The sequence below is a fragment of the Sturnus vulgaris genome, chromosome 1 (assembly GCF_052056855.1).
Source record: "Sturnus vulgaris isolate bStuVul1 chromosome 1, bStuVul1.hap1, whole genome shotgun sequence".
Lineage (NCBI taxonomy): Eukaryota > Metazoa > Chordata > Aves > Passeriformes > Sturnidae > Sturnus > Sturnus vulgaris.
In genome coordinates, this window is record NC_142243.1 from 1,707,712 (window position 1) to 1,729,784 (window position 22,073).

Here is a 22,073-nt window from a genome sequence, read left to right on the forward strand (position 1 = left end):
GCCGGGGGGGAGAGAAAAGCGGAGCGCAGCGGTGCGGAGCTCAGCCAATAGGAACGCGCAGCTCCGCTGGGCTCAGCCAATAGGAACGCGCAGCTCCGCGGGGCTCAGCCAATAAGAACGCGCGGAGGGCGCAGGCGCGGAGCGGGGCCGGTGTCGCACTGAGGGAGGTGCGTGAAGGGTCGGGGGGGTTCGGATGGGCCCGGGGGGGTTCGAGGTGGGGCTGAGGGGTCACACATTGGGGCTTGGGGGGCTCCGGGACGGGAATGGAAGGGCTCCGATCCATGGCTGGGGTGGTCTCCGGCTGGGGCCGATGGGGTTTCGAGCCGGTGGGGTCTGGCGGGTCCGACGGGGCTGGAGTGGGTTCGGTGCTGGGGCCGAGGGAGGGTCTCCAACCGGGGGCTGGGGGTGGTTCCGAACCGGGCACCGACGTCGGGTCAGGGCCGGGGCTTCGAACCGGGCCTTGGGAGGACTTGGACCGCAGGCCTGGCCGAGAATGGGGGGGCTCCGATCCATGGCTGGGGTGGTCTCGGAGCGGGACTGGGAGAGTTCCGAACCGGGGACCGGGCACTGACGGCTCCGAGCCGGCTCCGGGGCGGGGGCCGGGAGTGGAGGGACTCGGATTGGGGCTTGGGGGGCTCCGAAACGGAGCCCGGGGGCCAGAATTGAGTCCTGGGTGGAGTTGGCTCCGCAGCGAACCCGAGCCAAGGCTGTGCCCGGGGCTGGGTTGGGCTCGGAAGCCGAGCAGGGAATTTATGGATAGGGAAGGGATGATGTGGGTGAAGGGATGGGGGGCGATCTCCAATAAATTCCTGGATAACACCGAGTTGTGTGAGAGCGTGGCCATTGAGGGGTTGGAGAATTCCTGGGGGAGCTGGGAATGTTTATCCCGGAGAAAAGGGAGATCAGGAGGGACCTTGAGGCTCTGCACAACTCCCTGACAGGACAGGGTGAGGAATTTGGGATCTGCTCCCAGGGAACAGGGACAGGAGGAGAAGGAGGTTGGATTTTAGGAAAATTCCTTCCTGGAAAGATCTGCCCAGGGAGGTTTGGAGTTCCCATCCCTGGAGGTGTCCCAGGAATTCCTGGATGTGGCACTCGGGGCTCTGGTGGGGATGGGGCACAGGTTGGATTTGGAGGCTTTTCCAAACTCAGTGGTTCTGGAATTTCATAGTTCTGGAATTCTGAAGTTCTGGAGGAGCCTGGCCCTGCAGTGACAGAGGGGTTTGGCTGTTGTCCTGTGGATTTCCCAAGTGGGATTGGGAAAAATGGGGAATTTTCTGGAATTAGGGAAAACTCCTCCAGTTCCTGAAGGGAGAGGGATTTGGGACAAGGTCTGGAGGGACAGGACACAGAGAATGGCTTCGTGCTGAGAAAGGGGAGATTGGGGTGGAATTCCTGGCTGGGATGGAATTCCCAGAGAAGCTGGGGCTGCCCCTGGATCCCTGCAAGTGTCCCAGGGTAGCTGGGATCCACCTGGGAGAGTGGAAAATGTCACTTTAAGGTCCTTCCCAACCCAAAAATTCTCTGTAATTCTCTGTTCTTTGGGGTGAGGAGGAGGAAAAAGGAAGAGAAAAGGATTTAAATCCTTGGCAGGAGGGAGGAATTCCCGTTTGGGGTGAATGAAGGCACAGAGGTGAGGCTTGGGAAGGAAGGAATGAGGTCAGGCCTGGATATTTCACGTCCTGGAGAATCCTAAATTTAGAATTTGTGGATTTATTAATCCTGGGATTGAATCTTAATTAAAAAAGAGAGAGAGTGACAGGATAAGATTAATAAACTCATTTATTGAAGGTTGGTGGCTCCCAGGAGTTTGAAGCTCAGCATTTCCCAGATTTTTTTTTTTTTTTGGGAATAAACCACCCTGTGGAATTCTCAGCTGTGCAGGAGGAGAGGGGGAAAAAAAAAACAAAAAAACCAAGAAAAAGTGCAGGAATGTTCTGGCCATCATTTGGGAATTTGGGAATTCAGGGATGCTGACAGCTCCTCATCCCTAATGAACTAATTAGTGACGCTCCCAATTAATTGGGTGAGCTCAGCAAAGGTGAATCAGCTCCTTTTTATGGAAGCAGCCACTGGATGATGTTCCAGGGAAAGAATTCTTGCAAAATCCTCGTGATGCTGCTGGATAGAAAATCCACATGTGGATGGAATTCCAGGATTTTGGGGCAGGTATAGCCAAAATTCCAATTATTTTCTAAAAAATTAATGTGGATAATGGGAGAGTCCAGATCTGATTTGGGAACAATTTGGGAAGAAGTTGAAGGAATTTTTTGTGGAATATTTGGGATTTGGAATTGGATGATCCCTTAAAGATCATCCCAAAACCATTCCCTGATTTTAATCCCCAAATCCAGGATAGTTCTGGATTCCAGTTTTCCAATGGAAAAAATTCCAGTTTTCCAATGGAAAAATTCCAATTTCCCAAAATCCAGGCTAGTTCTGACCTTTGTTTTTTCCAAGAATTCTCACCATTCCTTTTATTTAACGTTGGGAAAAATAATTTCCTCTTTTAACTGGAAATTGAATTTTTTTTTTCTCTGAAAGAAATCTGTTGCTAATGAAGATATTATATTAAAAAAAAAAAAAAAAAAACCTGGATTTTATTCCCAACTGGAATTTTTTCCATGGGAAATTTGCCCTGAGGAACAACAAGGAGCTGAGTAAAGCTCAGGTGAGTCAGGAATCACAAGACTGGATTAAAGGAATTTTCAATTTTAGGAACAGCCTCAGTTGTATTTTTCTTTGGAATTTTTTTTTTCCTTGCTGAAAACTTGGGATAAAAACTCTGAGGAAAAAAAAATTCCCTGAGGATTCCATGGATTCAAATCCAGGTAGGAAATTTGGGATGAGACTCAGGAAAAGTTTATTTTAATTTATAATTAAATATAAATCCTTGATTTTTAAAGGAATTTTTAATTCTGGGAACAGCCTCAGTTGTATTTTCCTTTGGAATTTTTTTCTTTAGTGAAAAGTTGGGATAAAAAAACCACAGAAATAATTTTAAAAATCACTGGAACTAAAATTAATAACGAAAAAACTTTTTTAAAAAATCCCTGGAAATAAGGGATGAAAACAAAAAAAAAAAAAAGGGGATTTTTTTGGGATATAGGATGGACTAATCCTTATTGCAATTATATTGGAATTTTGAGTGTATTTAATTAAAAAAATCATTGGAACTAAAATTAATAATAAAAAAAGTTATTAAAAATCCTTGGAAAGAAGGGATGGAAACCAAATAAAGAATTTTTTTTTTGCATATAGCATTGACTAATCCTTACTTATATTGGAATTTGGAGTGTATTTAATTAAAATAAAGAACTAAAAATTATTTAACTTAAAATTATTTCTGAAAAATAATTGATAATGAAAAAAAAAAAATCGCTGAAATTTTTAAGGAATTAATGATTCAGCAGCCTGGGAGATCCCAGTGTGGGATCAAGAATTCAGAATTCCCCCCCCAAAAAATTTGGGATATAACCAAACCTAAATGCTGGAAAACTGCAGAAATGAGAGAAATATTCCAGGAAAATTCCAACCCTTGGCTCCAAAAAAACTTCAGGAATTATGGAGAGAAACCATTCCAAGGGTGGAATTGCCCCATTCCAAAATCTGATTTGAGGTTTTTTGGGTTTTTTTTTTTTTGGGTTTTTTGGGATTGTTCCACCACAAGTTGCAGAATCTGCTTGGATTTGTAATTTTTTTTTTGGGGGGAGGGGATCATTTGGTGAAATCTCTCTGGAAACCTGGAGGGGAGGTTTGAGATTTTGGGATTTGCTGGGGAATCTTATTTGGAATATTTGGGATTTGCTGGGGAATCTTTCTTTGGAATCTTTGGGATTTGCTGGGGAATATTTGGAATATTGACAATTCCTGGAGATTTCCTGAAATGTTCTTAACGTGCCTGGATGTTGAGATGCCACAGGGGAAGGGAGCAGGGATTTATAAAGAAGGATGAGCTGGAATTTTGGAATATCCTGGAATTTCCTCAGTACCTGTTGGTCTGTGGGAAGCTGGGGATGGGAATATTCCAGGATATGAATGGAATTCTTGGGAAAATGAATGTTCATGAGCTTTTCCAGAGCTCAGATATTCCTGTGGTTCAAAATTCCCAATTTCCTCGGATACCCAGCTGGAAAGAGCTGGGATCCAACCTTGGCTGCCTGTGTGTTAATTAAAGATTCCTGTTTTCTTTTTTTTTTTTTTTTTTTTCCAATTTTTGGATTTTAGTGGAGATTTCCCTGGGAGAGGAGGCTGGGAAGAGGGAGCTGATGAACGAGGACATCCAGATCCATTCCTGGCCTTGCTCCTATTACCTGGACAGCAGCAAGCAATGGATCCCAGGGAAGCTCTCCCTGACCCCCCTTTCCATCCAGTTCAGGGCTGACAAAACTGGAGAGCTCCTGGTGGATTTCCACCTTTGTGGGATCAGCGAGATCAAGAAGGAATCTTCCCATTTAATCTTCAGCTCTTTGACCATCCTGGATAAGGGCACCAAGCATTGGTTCAGCTCCCTGCATCCCAACAGGAATGTGGTGTTCAACATCCTGGAGCATTTCTGGAGGGAGCAGCTGCTCTCCAGGCACGAGGCTGGAGCTGGAGCAGCCTTGGAATTCAGCAAGGGCAAAGAATTAACGGGAATGTTGGAAGGATCCCAAAAACGCCTGGAGGACACGGCCAAGGTGCTGCATTCCCAGGGGGAACAGTTTGACAACATCATGAGGGGACTGCACAAGATCGAGGGGGACATGGATGTGGCTGACAGGTAATGGGCATGGGAGCGTTCCCACAGCTGGGAATGCTTGGGGGAGCCTGGAAGTGGAACTGTGGGGTCGTGGTTGAGCTGGAGGAGTTGGGAATGTTCAGCGTGGAGAGGATCCAGGGAGAGCTCAGAGCCCCTGGCAGGGCCTGCAGGGGACAAAGGATGGAGGGACAGGACACAGGGAATGGCTTTGAGCTGGAAGAAGTGGAATTAAGTGGAATATTGGGATGGAATTCCCAGATTTGCTGTGGCTGCCCCTGGATCCCTGGCAGTGCCCAAGGCCAGGTTGGATCCCCCTGGGACAGTGGGAGATCCCTGCCCATGGAATGGGATCATCCTTAGGATCCCTCCCAGTCCAAGCCTTTGGTGCTGCTGGGCTCAGGAAATGTTGGGAATTCAGCTCTGGGAATTCAGGAGTGCCACAATCTCCTTCCTGCCAGCCCTGCCCTGCTCCATAGGAATAAAAGTTGGGATAAGTGGAGCTGAGCAGTGTTTGCTGTGTCCATCCCTGCTGCCATTCCTGCCAAATCCAGAGCTCTGTCTGCTCCTTTCCCACCCTTTTTCCTTTCCTGCCCTTTCTTTTCCTGCTTTTTCCCCCCCCCACCATTTTCATTTCCCTCTGTTTTTTTCCCTGCCCTTTTTTCTTCCCCCCACAACTTCCTAGAAAACCTTTGCCTTGATTTTTTTTTTTTTTTTAGGAACATCCCCAAGCTTTTAAAAAACTTTGGATTTAATAGGAAAGAAACCAGAATTGGGAATTTTGGGGAAGCTCGTGGTAGGATTGGAATATCCCAATATTCCAATGGTCAGGAGTGGGATCAGCCAGGGCTCCTTGGGAATATTTTTGCCAAGTGTTTCCTTATCTTTGAATCCTGTGGATAAAATCCCAGCAGGAATGAGGGGAATGCAGGCTCTGGAGCATGAGGAGAGGAAAGGAATGGGAAAGGACTTGGAATTCCAGGGATTCAAGGGCAGCTAAACATTACCCAGCTCAGAGCTCCAGCAGACAATTCCAGAGGGCTCTTCCCAGTTTTTATTGAATTTAAGGAGCAGGGAATTCCTGGGAATATCCCAAAGTTTTAATGGATTCTAAAACAGGGAATTAAAACAGAATTAAATGGGGATTTTAGGGATGATTATTGTTTTTCTCTTGATAAAACAGGAATATTTTCCTTGCCCTTGGAGCTGGAGCTGAACCTGAAATTCCAGCCCCTGGCTCCTTTCCCTGTTTGCTGGGAATGTTTTCCTTAGGGAGGTGATGGGAAGGTGGAGTCTGGACATTTCTGGGAAATTTCTGCTGGATTTTGTTCCAACCTAGTCCAAAAAAAAGTCCCCAACCTGGACTTCTTAGTGTTTTATCTGGGAATTTGTGTGTGGAGCAAAGGAAAAAGCCTTGGAAGTGGAGATGGATGGGCAGGAGTGGGAATGGGCCTGGAAAAATCCACTTTTAGTTCCCTCCCTCCTGGCTGGGATTCTGGGAGTTTTTCCCAATGGATTCTGAGGAAAAGGTGAAATTTGAATTGATTAGATCCTGGGAGTTTTTCCCAATGGATTCTGAGAAGAAGGTGAGGTTTGAACTGGTTGGATCCTGGGAGTTTTCCCAGTGGATTTTGAGGAGAAGGTGGGGATTGAACCACCTGAATCCTGGAGTTTTCCCAAGGGATTCTGAGGAAAAGGTGGAATTTGAACCAGCTGGATCTTGGGAGTTTTCCCAATGGATTTTGAGAAGGTGCAATTTGAACTGGCTGAATCCTGGGAAGCTGTAAATGGGTTTGAGGAGGGAATAATGTGCTGGATTTGGGATTTCTTTGTCTGTGGGGATTTTCTTGGAGCTGCTGGAATATCCAGAGCTTTTCCCTCTGCCAACCCTCCCTTCCCTGTTGCAGGCTGTTAACAGAGCTGGAATCTCCTTCCTGGTGGCCTTTCAGCACCAAACTCTGGAAAACCCCTACGGAATCCAAACCCAAGGAAAACCCTGCAATTCCAGATACAAACAAGCAACAAGAAACCCTCCTCAAAATTCCCGTCATCATCACTCACGGCGCGGATCCCACGGCCAAACCCGGCCAGCTCACGGCTCTGCCGTCGGGTTTGGAGATCAGGGATTGCAATTCTCAACTCGTGCAGCGTTTTGCGTGGAGGGACGTGGACGATGTTTGGGTGCACAGCCCTTACGAGATCAGTGTCCGGCAGCGTTTCCTGGGCAGGGCCGATCGCTCGGTTCGGCTGCTGGCGGCTCGCATGCCCCGCCTGGTGCCCGTGCTGCGGGAACAGCTCGGCTCCAAAATTCAGCTCCTGGACGATGCCCTCGGATTTGTCGGAGCAGGGAAATGCAGCCCGCAAAGGGATTTGGGAGAGGTCGTGTGGAAGGCAGGTGGGTGTGAATTGTTAAAAAAAAAACGGTATAATCACGGACAAAGAGCCTGTAATTAAAATTACAAAGTGGAGTGTTTATTCACGGGTGTCACCTCCCCGAACAAGGTTCTTTATACTCTTATTTATTGCCCAAAATCTTACATACAATACACGTGCATATACAATACATCTCCCATCCCACCCCGTGTTAAAATGAGCCCATTCATCCTTCATGCATGCACAGTTCTTCTCTCAAATTGGGTGGGTGGTCTCGAATTGGGTCAGTGGTCTGGAAGGATGAAGGCAGGAGAGTCTTCATCAGGTCTCTGTGACCCTCTGGCACCATCCAAGGCTTCATCATTAACAATTTAATTATTTTACCTTCTTCTCTACATAAATTTATAATAGCAGATAATGATACCAATTAACTCCAGCCTAAGCATCTGATAATTATGAACCTGCCATTTACCCACCTAACTTACATCTTGGTCATGGAAACTACTACTATTAGCAAAAATCTAAATTTTTCAATCCATGGTTGAGGTGGAAGGGAGTTGTTGGTGTTTTTGCCGTGGGGATTTGGAGAGGGCAGTGGTTCCTGCAGGGAACCTCCCTGGGAGGGGGAATCCGAGGATTCAGAGCCTTTGGTTTTCCTGGAGTTCATTCCCAGCTGGAAGGGAATATCCAAGAGCCAGTAATTAATAGCCAATATTTAAATCCCATGTCCAATATTCAATATACAAGTTCAATATCCCGTATTTAATGTCTAATATCCCATATCCAATATCTCATATCCAATATTTAATATCCCACAGCCAATCCTTTATCCAACATTCCATATTTAGTAAATATTCGATATCCAGTGTCCCATATCCAGTAATTAATATCCAATAGTTAATATCCTGTATCCCATATCCAGTATCCCATATTTAATACATATCCCCTATTAATATCCAATATCCAATATCCAATATTTAATAATCAATATTCCATATCCCATATCCAATTTCCAATATCCAATAATTAATATTCCATATCCAAGATCTCATATCCAAAATCCAGTGTTTAATATAAACCTTTTAATTTTATTAAATCCTGAAAATTTATCCCAAACCACCCAGGAAATCTTTAATCAAAACCTGGGATAAATCTGATTTTTCCCAGATTAAAAAAAAAAAAAAATCAGGATTTTGATATCAGACAAGTCCAGATGTTGGAATTCCAGAGATTTTTGGAATCATTTGAAGAAAACTTTGGAGACTGAAATTTCCCAACAAGAAAATTCACATTTCCTATTATTAATCCTAAAATTCCAGCATGGGTTGATTTTTTTTTTTTTTTTTAACCCAACCTTTGAAATTTTGGAATTTATTCTTCCCAACATCCTTCAATCCTTTTTTTTTTTTTCCTTCCTGATTTTTAATCCCAAAGGGCCAAAAAAAAAAACAAAAACAAACTGAAAAATTGGAATAAATTAATAAATCCACCCATTCCCCTGCTGGAATTCTATATCCTGTTATTAAGGAATATTCCAGCTTGAAAAATCTGATTTTTTTTTTTTTATTTTTTTATTGAAGGAAATGAATTTTGGCCTCTACAATTCCAGCACAACAACTCCAAATTAAAAAAAAAACAAACCAAAAAAACAACCTGCTTGCCTTCCTGTTATTCCACCAAATTCCTGGATCCTGACAGAATTCCCGAAAATAATTGGATCTCCAGCTGTTTTCCAGCTGTTTTCCAGCTGTTTTCCTTCCTTGTTGAATTTGGAAAAGCTTGGGAAGCAAAGGGCAGGTGATGAAAATCTTGATTTTTTTCCAGATTTTTTTTAATTTTATTTTTGGTGTTTTCCTTGGATTTGTCGCTGTTCCCGTTCTGTCACAAGGTGGCGCTCACGGTCTGTGTGAGATCCTTTGGGATTTTTTTTTTTTTTCCATGGAAAACTGAATTTTTTTTTTTTTTTTTTCTCTCTTATCAAGAGGGAAAAAAAAATCCGTTTTTTTGTGCCTTTCTCTCTTGTTTTCCGATAATAAATTGATCCATGGATTTTTTTTTTTTTAGGATAAATATCCTTGCAGGGCAATGGAATCTCTTCAGAAAATTCTGAATTTTTCCCTCCAAACTGGCACAATCCCACCTGCATCCTGTTTACACCAATCCTGCCCTCATTTTATACATAAATTTATCAAATTAAATTCCCCAAAAAAGTCAATTTTCATTTCATTCCACGTGGAAAAGGAATTTAGGGATAATCTGGAATTCTTTTTTAACTTTTTTTTTTTTTTTCCAGCTGGTTCTTTTGGGATAAACGTTGATATTTTGGAACAGCTTTGAACCAATTTTATCCCAAAAAAAATAAAAAACAACTGAGAACTTCCCAGGATAAAAAAAAAATGGATTTAAATCCTAAATTCCATCTGAAATGGGAGAATTTAAAGCAACTTAATCCTGATATTCCCAGATTTTTATCCCTGGAGATGATGAATTTTCCCTGTTGGATGAATTCCCTGATCATTTTGATTTTTCCAGAAATTCATGGAAAAATTAAATTTTTTTTTTTTTTTGTCTTTCATTTGAATGAACCCAAATATTCCTGACTTAATTCCATCCCTAAAAATTTTCTGGGAATTCCAGCTCTTTTTCCTCATCCCTTTTTTAATTTTTTTTTTTTTTTTGCTGGTTCTTTGGAATTCCCAGTTTTGTTTTTTTTTTTTTTTCCTTATTCCAGGAATTATTCCTGTCCTCAACGGAATAAATGAGGTGGGAAGGATGGATTAATTGATTTTCATGAAATAATTAATATCTGGCTGTTGGTAACCATCAGGAATTTTGTCATTCCCACTTTTCCTGAGGAAAATCCTGGGATAATCCTGAATTTTTTGGGAATGTGCTGCTCCAAATATTCCCATTTTCCAAAAGCTCCCTGGAATTAAAAAAAAAAAAAAAAAAATCCTCTGCTGGCAATTTGGTCACATCCAGGAGAGAAATTATAAAGGAATATTCCCAGAAAAACAGAATTTAATAGGAAAAATCAAATCCTGAGCCCTCCCAAATTCCAAATTTAAAAAGCCATTGTAGGAAAATTGTTCCTGGAAATAATTTTTTTTTTTTTTTTTAATTTTTTTCCCAGTGAAATCTCAGGGAAAATTCATTTATTTACTGAATTCCACATTGATTCCTAACTCAAAATTCCCCTCTGTGTGTTTATGGAATATTTTACGGATTTTTCTGGAATAAGAAATCCAGAAGGAAAATCCATTAAAAAAAAAAAAAAAAAAAAAAAAAAAAAAAAAAAAAAGCTGGAAAATTATAAAAATTATTCAAATCAGCATTTTCCAGAATTCCCATTCCAATCAATCCACCCCTGATAAATTAAAACCCAAATTCCAAAAATTTTCATCCCAGCATCAAGGAATATTTCAAATATTCCCCCACAAAAATTAATTTACGGGAATATTTATTAAAATCACCGAAAAAAAAAAATCAGGAATTTAAGAATTCCACAAACAATTCCAAACTTAATATTCCAAGCAAAGGGCAAAGCTTGGGCTAAATTTTTAAAATGAAAATTTTTAAATTTTTTTAAATTTTTTTTTTTTTTTTTTTCCATGGCAGCCAACGAATTCTTGGGAGCGACGGCAAATCCCGAAATTCCGACGGGAAACGACCAAAAAATGGAAAAAGAACAAACAGAGGTGCAGAAAATATCCCAAGAAGAAGCCAAGGAGCTGAGGCAGGTAAAAAATAAAATTAAAATTAATTTGATGGATAATTAATCATTTTATTGATTCAATTCATCGTTACAATCGGAATTTTTTTGTCGATGTCAGCAAATATTCCCGTAATTTAATTTTTTGGGGGGGGGAATATTTGAAATATTCCTCGATGCTGGGATGAAAATTTGGAATTTGGGTTTTAATTTATTAAGGGTGGATTGATTGGAATGGGAGCTTTGGAAAATGCTGATTGGAATAATTTTAGTATTTTCCAGTTTGTTTTTTTTTTAATTTTATTTCTGTTTTTTTTTTCTGAAAAATTTACAAAATATTCTCTAAACACACAGAGGATATTTTGAGTTAGGAATTCAGGAAATAAATGAATTTTCCCTGAGATTTCCTTGGGAAAAAAAAAAAAAAATCAATATTTCAGGGAATCAGGTTGGATATTTTTCCTAAAATGGTTTTTGAAGGAATTTCTCTCACAGAACTTGAAGGGAAAACTTCCTCTTTGGAATTTTTTTTATCCCTCTGATATTTTGATTTTTTTCTGAATTCTTTGTTAATTCATTTGCCTGCACTTTTCCAACTGTTTTGTTGTTTGGTATTTTATTTTCTTTTTATTTCATTTAATTTCATTTTATTCCTATTTTTAAATTTATTTTATTTCATTTTTATTTTGTTATTTTATCTTAATTTCTTTTTATTTTTTGATATTATTTATGTTAATGTATTTTATTTATTTTGTTTTTATGTAATTTGATTTTATTTTTATTTTTTACTTTAATTTTATCTTCGTTTTTTATTTTATTTCATTTTATTTTGGTTTTTTATTTTACAAAAATTCATTTATAATTTTAAACTTTTATAATTGTAAAATTCTGTTTCTTATATAAAATTTAAAGTATTTGATTTTTTATTTATTTTATTCTTTATTTTTTATTTATTTTATATATAATTCTATTATATTTATTTATTTTGCATATTATTTTTATTATTTTGTTGCATTTATTTATTTTCTATATTATTTATTTTATTGCATTTATTTTTTTATTTTATATATTTGTTATTTTGTTGTATTTTTTATAAATATAGAAAATAAATAAATGCAACAAAATGATATAAATGTATTATTTTGTTGTATTTATTTTATATATTATTTATTTTATTTTCTCTTTAATTTGTTATCTTAATTTTAATTTTTAAACCGAATTATTTTTATTTTAAAAAAATTATTTCTCTTCTTAAATTTTATTTCTTTGATTTTCATTGATATTTATTTTCATTGATATTTATTTTCATTGATATTTATTTTCATTGATATTTATTTTCATTGATATTTATTTTCATTGATATTTATTTTCATTGATATTTATTTTCATTGATATTTATTTTCATTGATATTTATTTTCATTGATATTTATTTTCATTGATATTTATTTTCATTGATATTTATTTTCATTGATATTTATTTTCATTGATATTTATTTTCATTGATATTTATTTTCATTGATATTTATTTTCATTGATATTTATTTTCATTTTATTTTTTGATAATGGGAAAAATATCTTGGCAGAGGGCGGGGACGGGTGGGATATTGGCAAGGGATTGTGGGATATCGAGGTGGGCATTATGGGATATCAACCCTGGGATTATGGGATATCAGCCCAGGGATTATGGGATATCAAACTGGGATTGTGGGATATCAGCCCAGGGATTATGGGATATCAAACTGGGATTGTGGGATATCAACCCTGGGATTATGGGATATCAGCCCTGGGATTATGGGATATCAGCCCTGGGATTGTGGGATATCAGCCCTGGGATTGTGGGATATCAGCCCTTGGATTGTGGGATATCAACCCTGGGATTGTGGGATATCAAGGTGGGCATTGTGGGATATCAGCCCGGGCATTATGGGATGTCAAGCTGGGCATTATGGGATATCAACCCAAGCATTATGGGATATGAGCCCGGGGATTGTGGGATATCAAGGTGGGCATTGTGGGATATCAATGCAGGAATTATGGGATATCAAGGTGGGCATTATGGGATATCAAGGTGAGCATTGTGGGATATGAGCCCGGGCATTATGGGATATGAGCCCAAGGATCGTGGGATATCAGCCCGGGCATTGTGGGATATCAGCCCGGGCATTATGGGATATCAGCCCGGGGATTGTGGGATATCAATGCAGGCATTATGGGATATCAAGGTGAGCATTATGGGATATCAGCCTGGGCATTATGGGATATCAGCCATGGGATTCTGGGATATCAATGCAGGGATTATGGGATATCAGCCCGGGCATTATGGGATGTCCACCCACGCTCTCCCCGTCGTGTCCCCGTTCCCTGGTGCAGATCCTGCAGAAGCTCAAGGGGCTGGCTCTGCAGACGGAGGCGGAGCTGGAGCGGCAGGACGAGGCCCTGGACTCCATCGGCAGCTCCGTGGAGCGCGCCACGCTCACCATGGAGCGCCACAGCCGCAGGATGAGGAGGCTGACGTAACGGAGCTGCAGCAGGGGCTCAGCCACACACACACCACACACACACACACACAGCCTGGGGGGCGTGGGGTGAGCTGTGGGGGGTGGCACTGCCCAGGCTGAGCTCCTGAGAGCGGCCACGGGGTCACGGACACGGAGCGGGGTTTGGATCTCGGAGCTGGTTTGGACCTTGGATGGTGGATGGACCTTGGATGATGGTTGGATCTTGCATGAGATTTCCAGCTTGGATGGTTGGATCTTGGATGGGTGGATCTTGGATGGGTGGATCTTGGATGGGTGGATCTTGGATGGGTGGATCTTGGATGAAATTTGGGTTTTGGATGGTTGGATCTTGGATAGATGGATTTTGGATGAAATTTGGGTTTTGGATGGTTGGATCTTGGATAGATGGATTTTGGATGAAATTTGGGTTTTGGATGGTTGGATCTTGGATGAAATTTGGATCTTGGATGGATGGTTGGATCTTGGTGGATGGATTTTGGATGAAATTTGGGTCTTGGATCTTGGATGATGGGTGGATCTTGGATGGTGGTTGGATCTTGCATAACGTTTGGATCTTGGATGAGATTTCCAGCTTGGATGATTGGATCTTGGATATGAGGTTTGGATCTTGGATGGTTGGATCTTGGATGAAATTTGGGTCTTGGATGGATGGATCCTGGATGAAGTTTGGACCTTGGATGAAGTTTGGACCTTGGATGAAGTTTGGACCTTGGATGAAGTTTGGACCTTGGATGAAGTTTGGACCTTGGATGAAGTTTGGACCTTGGATGAAGTTTGGACCTTGGATCACAGCTGGATCTTGGATGAGCTTTGGAAGCTTTTTTGGATGGCAAGATCCGAATTTCCAGTCTGGATGAAACAGAACTCGTGGATTCTTCACTCCAAAACCCTGTAAATAGGAAGGGATGTGACAAAACCTGACTTAATTAATTTAATTAATTCATTCATTAATGAGCTTTTTCATCCCTCTCCAGCTCTTTCCCTAAAATCCTTTGGAGCCCATCCTGATTTTTTTATTTATTTGCACTCAGTGGTGATGAAACATTTCAGGGTTTTTCCAGAATTCCTAAAAAAAAGGGAATATTTCAATTAAAGTCTGAAGTTTACACTTGGCTCTGTTGAGAGCAGATTCCCCCTCCTAAATTATTGATATTCCATAGGAAAAATTCCCATTTCATCAATCCCAAATCTTTTCCAGCTGTTTGACCTCCAAGGAGCTGTTATAAAAGATCTTTTAATTATTTTTTTTATTTTAATTTTTATTAAAATATTTTTAGTGTTGTTTTCAAATCCAACACTTCCAGTGCAATATTTTTCAACAAATCCTTGGATTCAGTGGGAATTCTTCCCATTTTTTTTTTTTTGGAATCCAGACAAATTTTGGGAGAAAAAGGCACCAAACCACGTCGAGGGTGTTGCTTGTAAGGTTTGTATTCCTTCATCTTAGTTAGGACTGGAATAAAAATTATTCCAAGTTTTTCCTGGCATGCACTTTATTGGAAAATCCAGTGATAATTCCACATCCATCAATTATTTCCTGGGAATAAAATCCTCTCTCCTGTTGTTTCCCACCCCCAAATCGCTGCTGCTTTACTCAGAGGGGAAAGGAAACTTCCCACATCTCATTTTCCTCATTTTTCCCGTGGATTTCCAAGTGGATTTTTGCACCAAATCCTTCTTTGTTGAGGCTGGGATGGGATCTGGGAGCAGGATGAGTCCAACCCAGAATTCCCAAAAGGAAATCTTTTGGATTGGAACATTTTTTGGGGTGTTCTTTGTGCCATATATATTTTTGTTGTTGTTGTTGTTGTGAGGTTTTTAGCACTGATTCCCAAAAAACTTGGAATATTCCTTACAAAACCCATCCTGGAGCTGTACATTGGCTGAATTCCATGTGCCAGAAGGATTTTCCACCTGTAATTCCTTCTTATTAAATCTCTTGGAATTGTGATTTGTTTTTATTTTTTTTTCTCTCCCGTCTTCACTTGGCTGGGAATTTGTGGGGAAAAAAATCCATCCCTGTTTTCCTGTGGAATGGGATTTCCTGGATCCTGGGTGGGAATTGGGCTTTAGGATGGGTTTATTTGGGATTAAGAATATGGAAAATATTCCCTGCTGGAATGTGACTCTGGATGAGCTTTAAACTTCCAACACAAATCATTCCAGAATTCCATGATTTTCAGTGAGGCTGGGAAGAGTGGCTGATATTCCAAAAGGGACCTCAAAATCCTGGGGAAAAAAAAAAAAAAAAAATGGGATCCTCATGGATTTCCCAAGAAGAAAATCCTGCCCTGGGGAGGAGCAATCCTGGGAATTGGGATGTGCTGGAAAACAGGAGGTGCTGCTGGATGGAATTCCCAAATGGATTGGGTTGGAAGGGATTTTTTTTTTTTTTAGGATCATCCAGTGCCATCCTCAGGGACACTTTCCACTATCCCAGGTTGCTCCAAATAATTTTTTTTCCATGGGAAGTGAATTGGATGAAATGATTCCTTCCATCCCAAACCATTCTGGGATTTTCTGGGATTTTTGTGCCGTATTCCTGACTCCCTTTTGTGGGCTGGAGATCCTGAACTCTGTTGGAATCCTGGCTGTAAAAATTCCACAGGGGAATCCCAAAATTCTTTGAGGGATTCCAAATGGGAATTCTGTGACAAATGTGGCAGCAGAACCCAAAATTGAAGATTCTGGACAGCTCAGGGATGGTTCCCTCTGCAACAACCTGGATCGTCAAAGGAACCTGCAGATCCCTGCATTTGGGAATTTCTCCTTATCCAATCCTCTCCAGAACTTTTCCAGCTCCCAGAGGTGAGTCAAACTTGGAAAACACATCCCAAAAAAAAAAAAAAAAAAAAAAGAGGAAACATCTCGGGAGCTGCTGTTGTATCCCAGAGTGTGAAATTCCACGATCCCAGTGCCAGCTCTGTGTCCTTAGGGCTGCTGGTTTTTCCACTTTTTTTTTTTTTTTTTTTTTTTTTTTAATGGATTGCTGTTTCCAAGCACAGCAAATTCCCAGAGTGAGAAAAATCCCATTCCAGGTTGGGTTGAAATGCATCGTTTTCCACCTTTCCATTAAAAAAAAAAAAAAAAGGGAAAACTTAAGCTCATAAACACCCCTGGAGAACAGGGGTGAGATTTTTTTTTTTCCCCTCTTCTCTCCTTGGCTGTAACCACGGTTGGGGATTTTTAAATTTTTTTTAAATCCACGGAAATAACGGGGAAAAAAAAAATAAATCCTGTTTCGATTTACAAGGAAATACCTTGTGCCAAATTCCTTAAAAAAAAAAAAAATCAAGACGGAAAGGAAAGGAAAGGAGAAAGGAAAGGAAGGGTGGTGGGAATTGTGCATGGAGATGGCTGGAGGGGAATGGGAGCGTGGATTTGGAATTTCAAATTGTGCTGTTGATCCTGGTTGTGGGGTAACACAATTCCAGGATGGGTTGGGTGGGAAGGGACCTTAAGGATGATCCCAGGGACCTCCCCTGTCCCAGGCTGCTCCAGCCTGGCCTTGGACATTCCAGGGATCCAGGGGCAGCCACAGCTGCTCTGGGAATTCCATCCCAGCCAGGAATTCCATCCCAATATCCCATCTAAATCCACTTCTTCCAGCTCAAAGCCATTCCCTGTGTGCTGTCCCTCCAGGCCTTGTCCCCAGTCCCTCTCCAGCTCTCCTGGAGTCCCTCCAGGCCCTGCCAGGGGCTCTGAGCTCTCCCTGGAGCCTTCTCCTCTCCAGGGGAACATTCCCAGCTCTCCCAGCCTTGGAGCATCCCTGTGGGATTTGATGGCTGAAGCTCTTGGGAGATGGATCCCACCAGGGACCCCCAAGGCCAGCCTGGGATCGTGGGAATTGTCCCTGCCCATGGCAGGGCTGGCACTGGATCATCCTTCAGGTCCCTTCCAACCCAAACCTTCCTGGGATTCCATTATTCCATGAGAAAGAGCTTTTATTTATTTTTTTTCTTTTTTCTTTTTTAATGCACAAAATCTCCAGCAGTCCCATTTTCTAAACTGGGAAGGCTTTTTTTGGGAAGTCCCATGTCCATAAGCTCTGTCCTGAGGGAATTTTTTTTTTTTTTTTTTTTTTTTTTTTTTTGGGAAGTGGAGCAGCTCTAAACCAATTCCACCTCTGTCATTCCTGGTGCTGGGATCTCGTGATTTGTGTCAGCTCTGAGTTAATGGCAGGGATCCATTTCAGGCTTCACCCACAGAAACTCTGGATAAAAATCTCCCTGATATTGGGAAATTCCAAATCCCCTCTTTTCTGGAGCCACCTGGATGTGCCACTTTTGCTGTGAATGGGTTTTGTGGTTCCCAAAAAGCTGAGAATTTCAAGGAAAGGAGGAGATTTGGGTGGTGGAGGAGCCATTTCCCCCTCGTGGCTTCCACTTGGAATGTGGATGGAACATTCCTGGGAGCTCTGCAAGTGCTGGGATCTCCTCCCTGACAATTCCAAATTCCCAAAATCCAGGCTGCAGGAGGGGGGATGGAAAAGCCAAGGGCAGCACTTGAAACTTCCATGATCCTGATTGGTCCCTTCCCATTCGAATTCCAGGATTTTCTGCTGAGATTCCCTGTGGGATACAGAAAATGAGGGAACAGGGATGATTTAAAATCCTTTTGGGGTTTTTTTTTGGGGGGGGGGGGGGGCTTGGATCAGCTTTTCCAGCTGATTTTTTGGGGGCTTTGTCAGCTGGATCAGGGACCATCCTGTTCCTGAGGCTCAGAATTCCTGTGGCATCTCCTGGGACAAATCTGGGAATCTCCAGCTTCAGGATGGGATAAGAACTTCTCAGTTCAGGATTTCAGGGCTGGTGCCTTTAGAAAACATGGAAAACCTGAAATATTTGGAATTTTTTGTGGCCTTGTCAACTGGATCAGGGACCATCCTATTCCTGAGGCTCAGAATTCCTGTGGCCTCTCCTGGGACAAATCTGGGAATCTCAAAAAAAAAAAATCTTAAAAACCAGTCTCAAAGCCCAGCACAGGATAAAAACTTCTCAGCTTGGGTTATCAGAGCTGATCCCTTTGGAAAACATGGAAAAGTTCACTTTTGGCATTATTAAATTTGGATTTTTTTTGTGGCCTTGTCAGCTGGATCAGGGACCATCCTGTTCCTGAGGCTCAGAATTCCTGTGGCATCTCCTGGGACAAATCTGGGAATCTCCAGCTTCAGGACAGGATAAAACTCGTGAATTTTGGTATTCAGGGCTGATGCCTCTGGAAAACATGGAAAACCTCTCTTATGGCATGAGAAAATTTGGATTTTTTTGTGGCCTTGTCTGCCTGTTCCTGATGTTGAGAATTCCCGTGGCATCTCCTGATAAATCTGGGACTCTCCAGCACTGGGTAAGAACATGGGAATTTAGGATTTCAGGGCTGATGTCTTTAGAAAACATGGAAAACCTGAAATATTTGGAATTTTTGGTGGCCTTTTCATCTGGATCAGGCACCAACCTTCTTCCTGAGGCTCAGAATTCCTGTGGCATCCCCTGGGACAAATCTGGGACTCTCCAGCACTGGGTAAGAACATGGGAATTTAGGATTTCAGGGCTGGTGCCTTTGGAAAAGCTCAGGAAACACTTTCCTGGAGTCACCTGAGGTACAGGTGGGAGGGCAGAGCTGCTCCTGGCAGGAAATGGAGAGGGAGAAAAAAGCAGGGAAGAGCCTTTGGTCCTTCCCTGCCCTTCTCCCATTCCTCTCATCTCCAGCCCCTGTTTGTTTTTCCTGGTGGCTCCTTCCCTTTGCTGATTTTTCCCTGTTGGAAAAGGTGAGCTCTGAGCTCTGGGCACAGGGGAGATGAGCTGGGTTTTGTAAAAGCTTTTCTCAACTCCTCGTTTTCCCTGTGGGGTGGGATGGATCCAGGGTTTCATCCTCGGGGATGCTTTTCCTTTGGATTTTAAGGATCAGCAGGAGGTGGTGGATCCCTGGGTCAGGGCAAGGTGAGGCCAAGTTGGAACTTTTTGGCTCCGATTGGGATTGGGTGGAGGTGAGGAAAAGCCGGGATCACAGGGGAAATATCAGCGAGCACTGGAGCTGTTGGGAAGGGGAAAATCCACACTGGGACATTTCCCCCTATCCCAGGTGATCCAAACCCCACCCAGCCTGGCCTTGGACACTTCCAGAGATCCAGGGGCAGCCACAGCTGCTCTGGGAATTCCATCCCAGCCAGGAATCCCTTCCCAATATCCCATCTAAGCCCCCCCTGTGGCAGTGGGAGCCATTCCCTGTGTGCTGTCCCTCCATCCCTTGTCCAAAGTCTCTCTCTGTGTTTCCTGCAGCTCCTCCAGCTCCTGGAAGCTCACACTGAGCTCACTGCAGAGCTTCTCCTCTCCAGCTGAACATTCCCAGCTCTCCCAGCCTTTCCTGCTCCATCCCTGGGATCATCCTGGTGCCTCCTCTGGATTCTCTGCAGCAGCTCCAGCTCCTTCCCGTGCTGGATCCAGGGCTGGGCCAGCTCTGCAGGTGGGGCCTCACCTGAGCAGGGCACAGGGGCAGAATCCCCCCTGCCCTGCCCTGGATCTCCCGGCCACGTTTCTTTCAGATCCTCATTTTTCCAACAAAGCTGTTGCCTTAAACTCTCCTAAGATTGTGTTTATTATTAAGTTTATTGTTTTTTTTAATTCTCTCTGGTTTAGGATTTTTAGACTTTGTGCTTTTCAGTTTTTCTCCATGGAGAGCAGCGTGGGCACCTTTAATTAATTTTTTTTTAATCCACCAGGATCTGGGACCCACATCTCCGTGGGATTTCAAGAATTCCAGCCCTGTAGCACTGAGCTCCTCCAATTCCTTCAGGCTCATCCCATCTGGGAATGAGCCAGAGCAATTTTTATCACTCCTGGAGCACAGGGACCACATTCCAGGTGCTGCCTGAACTCCCCCTCCCCACTTTTGGGCTCCCAGGAAAGTTCATATTCCAAGAGAAAAGCAGGAGGAAAACTCAGCCAATTCCCAGCTTCTCCAGTGCCAAGGAGTTTGGCACTAAGCAGCTTTTTGCTGCCTGGTGTCTGGCAGTGCTGGGTCTTATTTTCAACAAACCCTGTTAAAGGATTACGAGGGCCTTGTTAAAATAATGCCCTTGGAGCTTATTCCTTATTGGAAGGAAAACAAGGATAAACAGAAAGGCTCCTCTCATCCCCAGGGTTATTGCTTGGAGTGCTTTGAAAGGAGAAAAAAGGAGGGAAACTGGCAGGAATTAGGGAATATATAAACACACACACACTTGTCTGGGAATATAAAGTGAGTTTTGTTTCATTTCTGCTTTACAGCCCTCGGAAAAAAAAAAATAAAAATAATTAACAGCTCTCCCCCCGCTCTTTAATCTAATTAATGCTGATGTTTGGCCATTGCATGAAAAGTTTTACCTCGGAGAAATAATCAATTAAAAGGGAAAAGGGAAAGGAAGCCATTCCAAAGGGGAGTTGCTATATTTGCCTTTTTAATGGAGTTGAATAAATGGGAATTGGAAATCCAGGGAGTTTTGTGTCGGCCGGAACGACGACAACAAAATGGGAAAATTTCAACAGCGTTTGCCACAAAGTGCTCACGTTTTCCAAATAAAATCTGCAAAGCTTGGATGGCTCCGAGGGGAGCTCAAAGCTTCCACTTCATCCCGAGGGGGAAAACAGCAACCAGGGAAGATCCCAACTGTGCTGATCCCGGAGGTCTCCTGTGCTTCCAGGGATCGGATCCAGCAGCTCAGGGGGTTGGATGGATGGGAAATGTCATTCCTGGTGGGATGGGGAATATCCCAGAATTCCAGCTTTGTGTTGGAAGGGCCCTTAGAGATCAGGGACACCTCCCACTGTCCCAGGGTGATCCAGCCTGGCCTTGGACATTCCAGGGATCCAGGGGCAGCCACAGCTGCTCTGGGAATTCCAATATCCCAATATCCCATCCATCCCTGCCCTCTGGCAGTGGGAGCCATTCCCTGTGTGCTGTCCCTCTATGCCTTGGAAATCATCTCCCAATCATTTTTGGGATCGTTGTTTTATCCCAAATCCCTCTCCAGCCTGGGAGAGGAGTGGGGAGCCCCCGGGATGAGTGGCTGGGATCCCATTTCCCAGGTCAGTGCCTGGCATGGATTTCTCTCCCCAAATCCACGTCTGACCATGGAAGGGCCACCCTGGGCCAGCCCCAAATCCCTCCTTGTGTCCCTGCAGGTTCCTGGGAGTGGCAATGGGACAGGGCACGTGGCCACTGCTCTTCTGCCCAAATTTGTGTCCCGAGGTGGGAGAGCTGGAGATGGATCTGATTTTGGAATCCTGCTGGTTTCAGGCATCCATGGATTGTCTGGCAGCGAATTTGTGCTGGATATTCCAATTCCTGATTCCATCTGAGCCTCTCTGGTTCTTCCACTGAAACCAGGAATGGCCAATCCCTTTTCCCTTTGTCTTTTCCCTTGGATTTGATAACCCTCCATCATCTCCCCTCAACCCATCCTCAGCATTTCCATTGTTAATGATTCCTCACATCCCTTTTTTTTTTTTTTTTTTTTTTTAATTTTTTTTGTTTGTTTTTTCTTTGTTGTTGTTGTTATTTTTGCCTTTATCCCAAAGGATTTTTCCATCTTTATTGTGGTTTTCAGGCCTTGTTTGGCTTTGGGAGCTGCTGTGACCAGAAATGTTTGGCAGCAATATCCTGACAGGAAAGGGGATGTTTTCCTCATCCCATTCCAATGTCGGCATCACACGCTCACACCTGCACTGGCCCCTATTCCCAAAATTCCAGCCT

At 42.7% G+C, this 22,073-nt stretch overlaps 2 protein-coding genes across 4 annotated transcripts; both read left to right on the forward strand.

The window, feature by feature from the left end:
* The first annotated feature begins 98 nt into the window (after positions 1–98).
* SNAP47 (synaptosome associated protein 47) lies at positions 99–15,294 on the forward strand. Of its 3 annotated transcripts, none has more exons than XM_088177638.1 (5): positions 99–167; positions 4,228–4,762; positions 6,646–7,133; positions 10,730–10,851; positions 13,195–15,294. In XM_088177638.1, the coding sequence occupies exons 2-5, from the start codon at positions 4,269–4,271 to the stop codon at positions 13,339–13,341; spliced, it is 1,251 nt and encodes a 416-aa protein (XP_088033764.1). In that variant the 5' UTR covers positions 99–167; positions 4,228–4,268; the 3' UTR covers positions 13,342–15,294. The 3 variants fall into 3 exon arrangements, with proteins under 3 accessions (XP_088033764.1, XP_088033697.1, XP_088033813.1); XM_088177571.1 differs by lacking the exon at positions 99–167 and adding an exon at positions 704–2,169; XM_088177687.1 differs by lacking the exon at positions 99–167 and adding an exon at positions 2,552–2,671.
* Positions 15,295–15,434: 140 nt separating this feature from the next.
* LOC148225045 (uncharacterized) lies at positions 15,435–20,813 on the forward strand. The gene is made up of 5 exons (XM_088177750.1): positions 15,435–16,151; positions 18,550–18,689; positions 18,790–18,863; positions 19,622–19,805; positions 20,062–20,813. The coding sequence occupies exons 1-5, from the start codon at positions 16,001–16,003 to the stop codon at positions 20,212–20,214; spliced, it is 702 nt and encodes a 233-aa protein (XP_088033876.1). The 5' UTR covers positions 15,435–16,000; the 3' UTR covers positions 20,215–20,813.
* Positions 20,814–22,073: the final 1,260 nt, after the last annotated feature.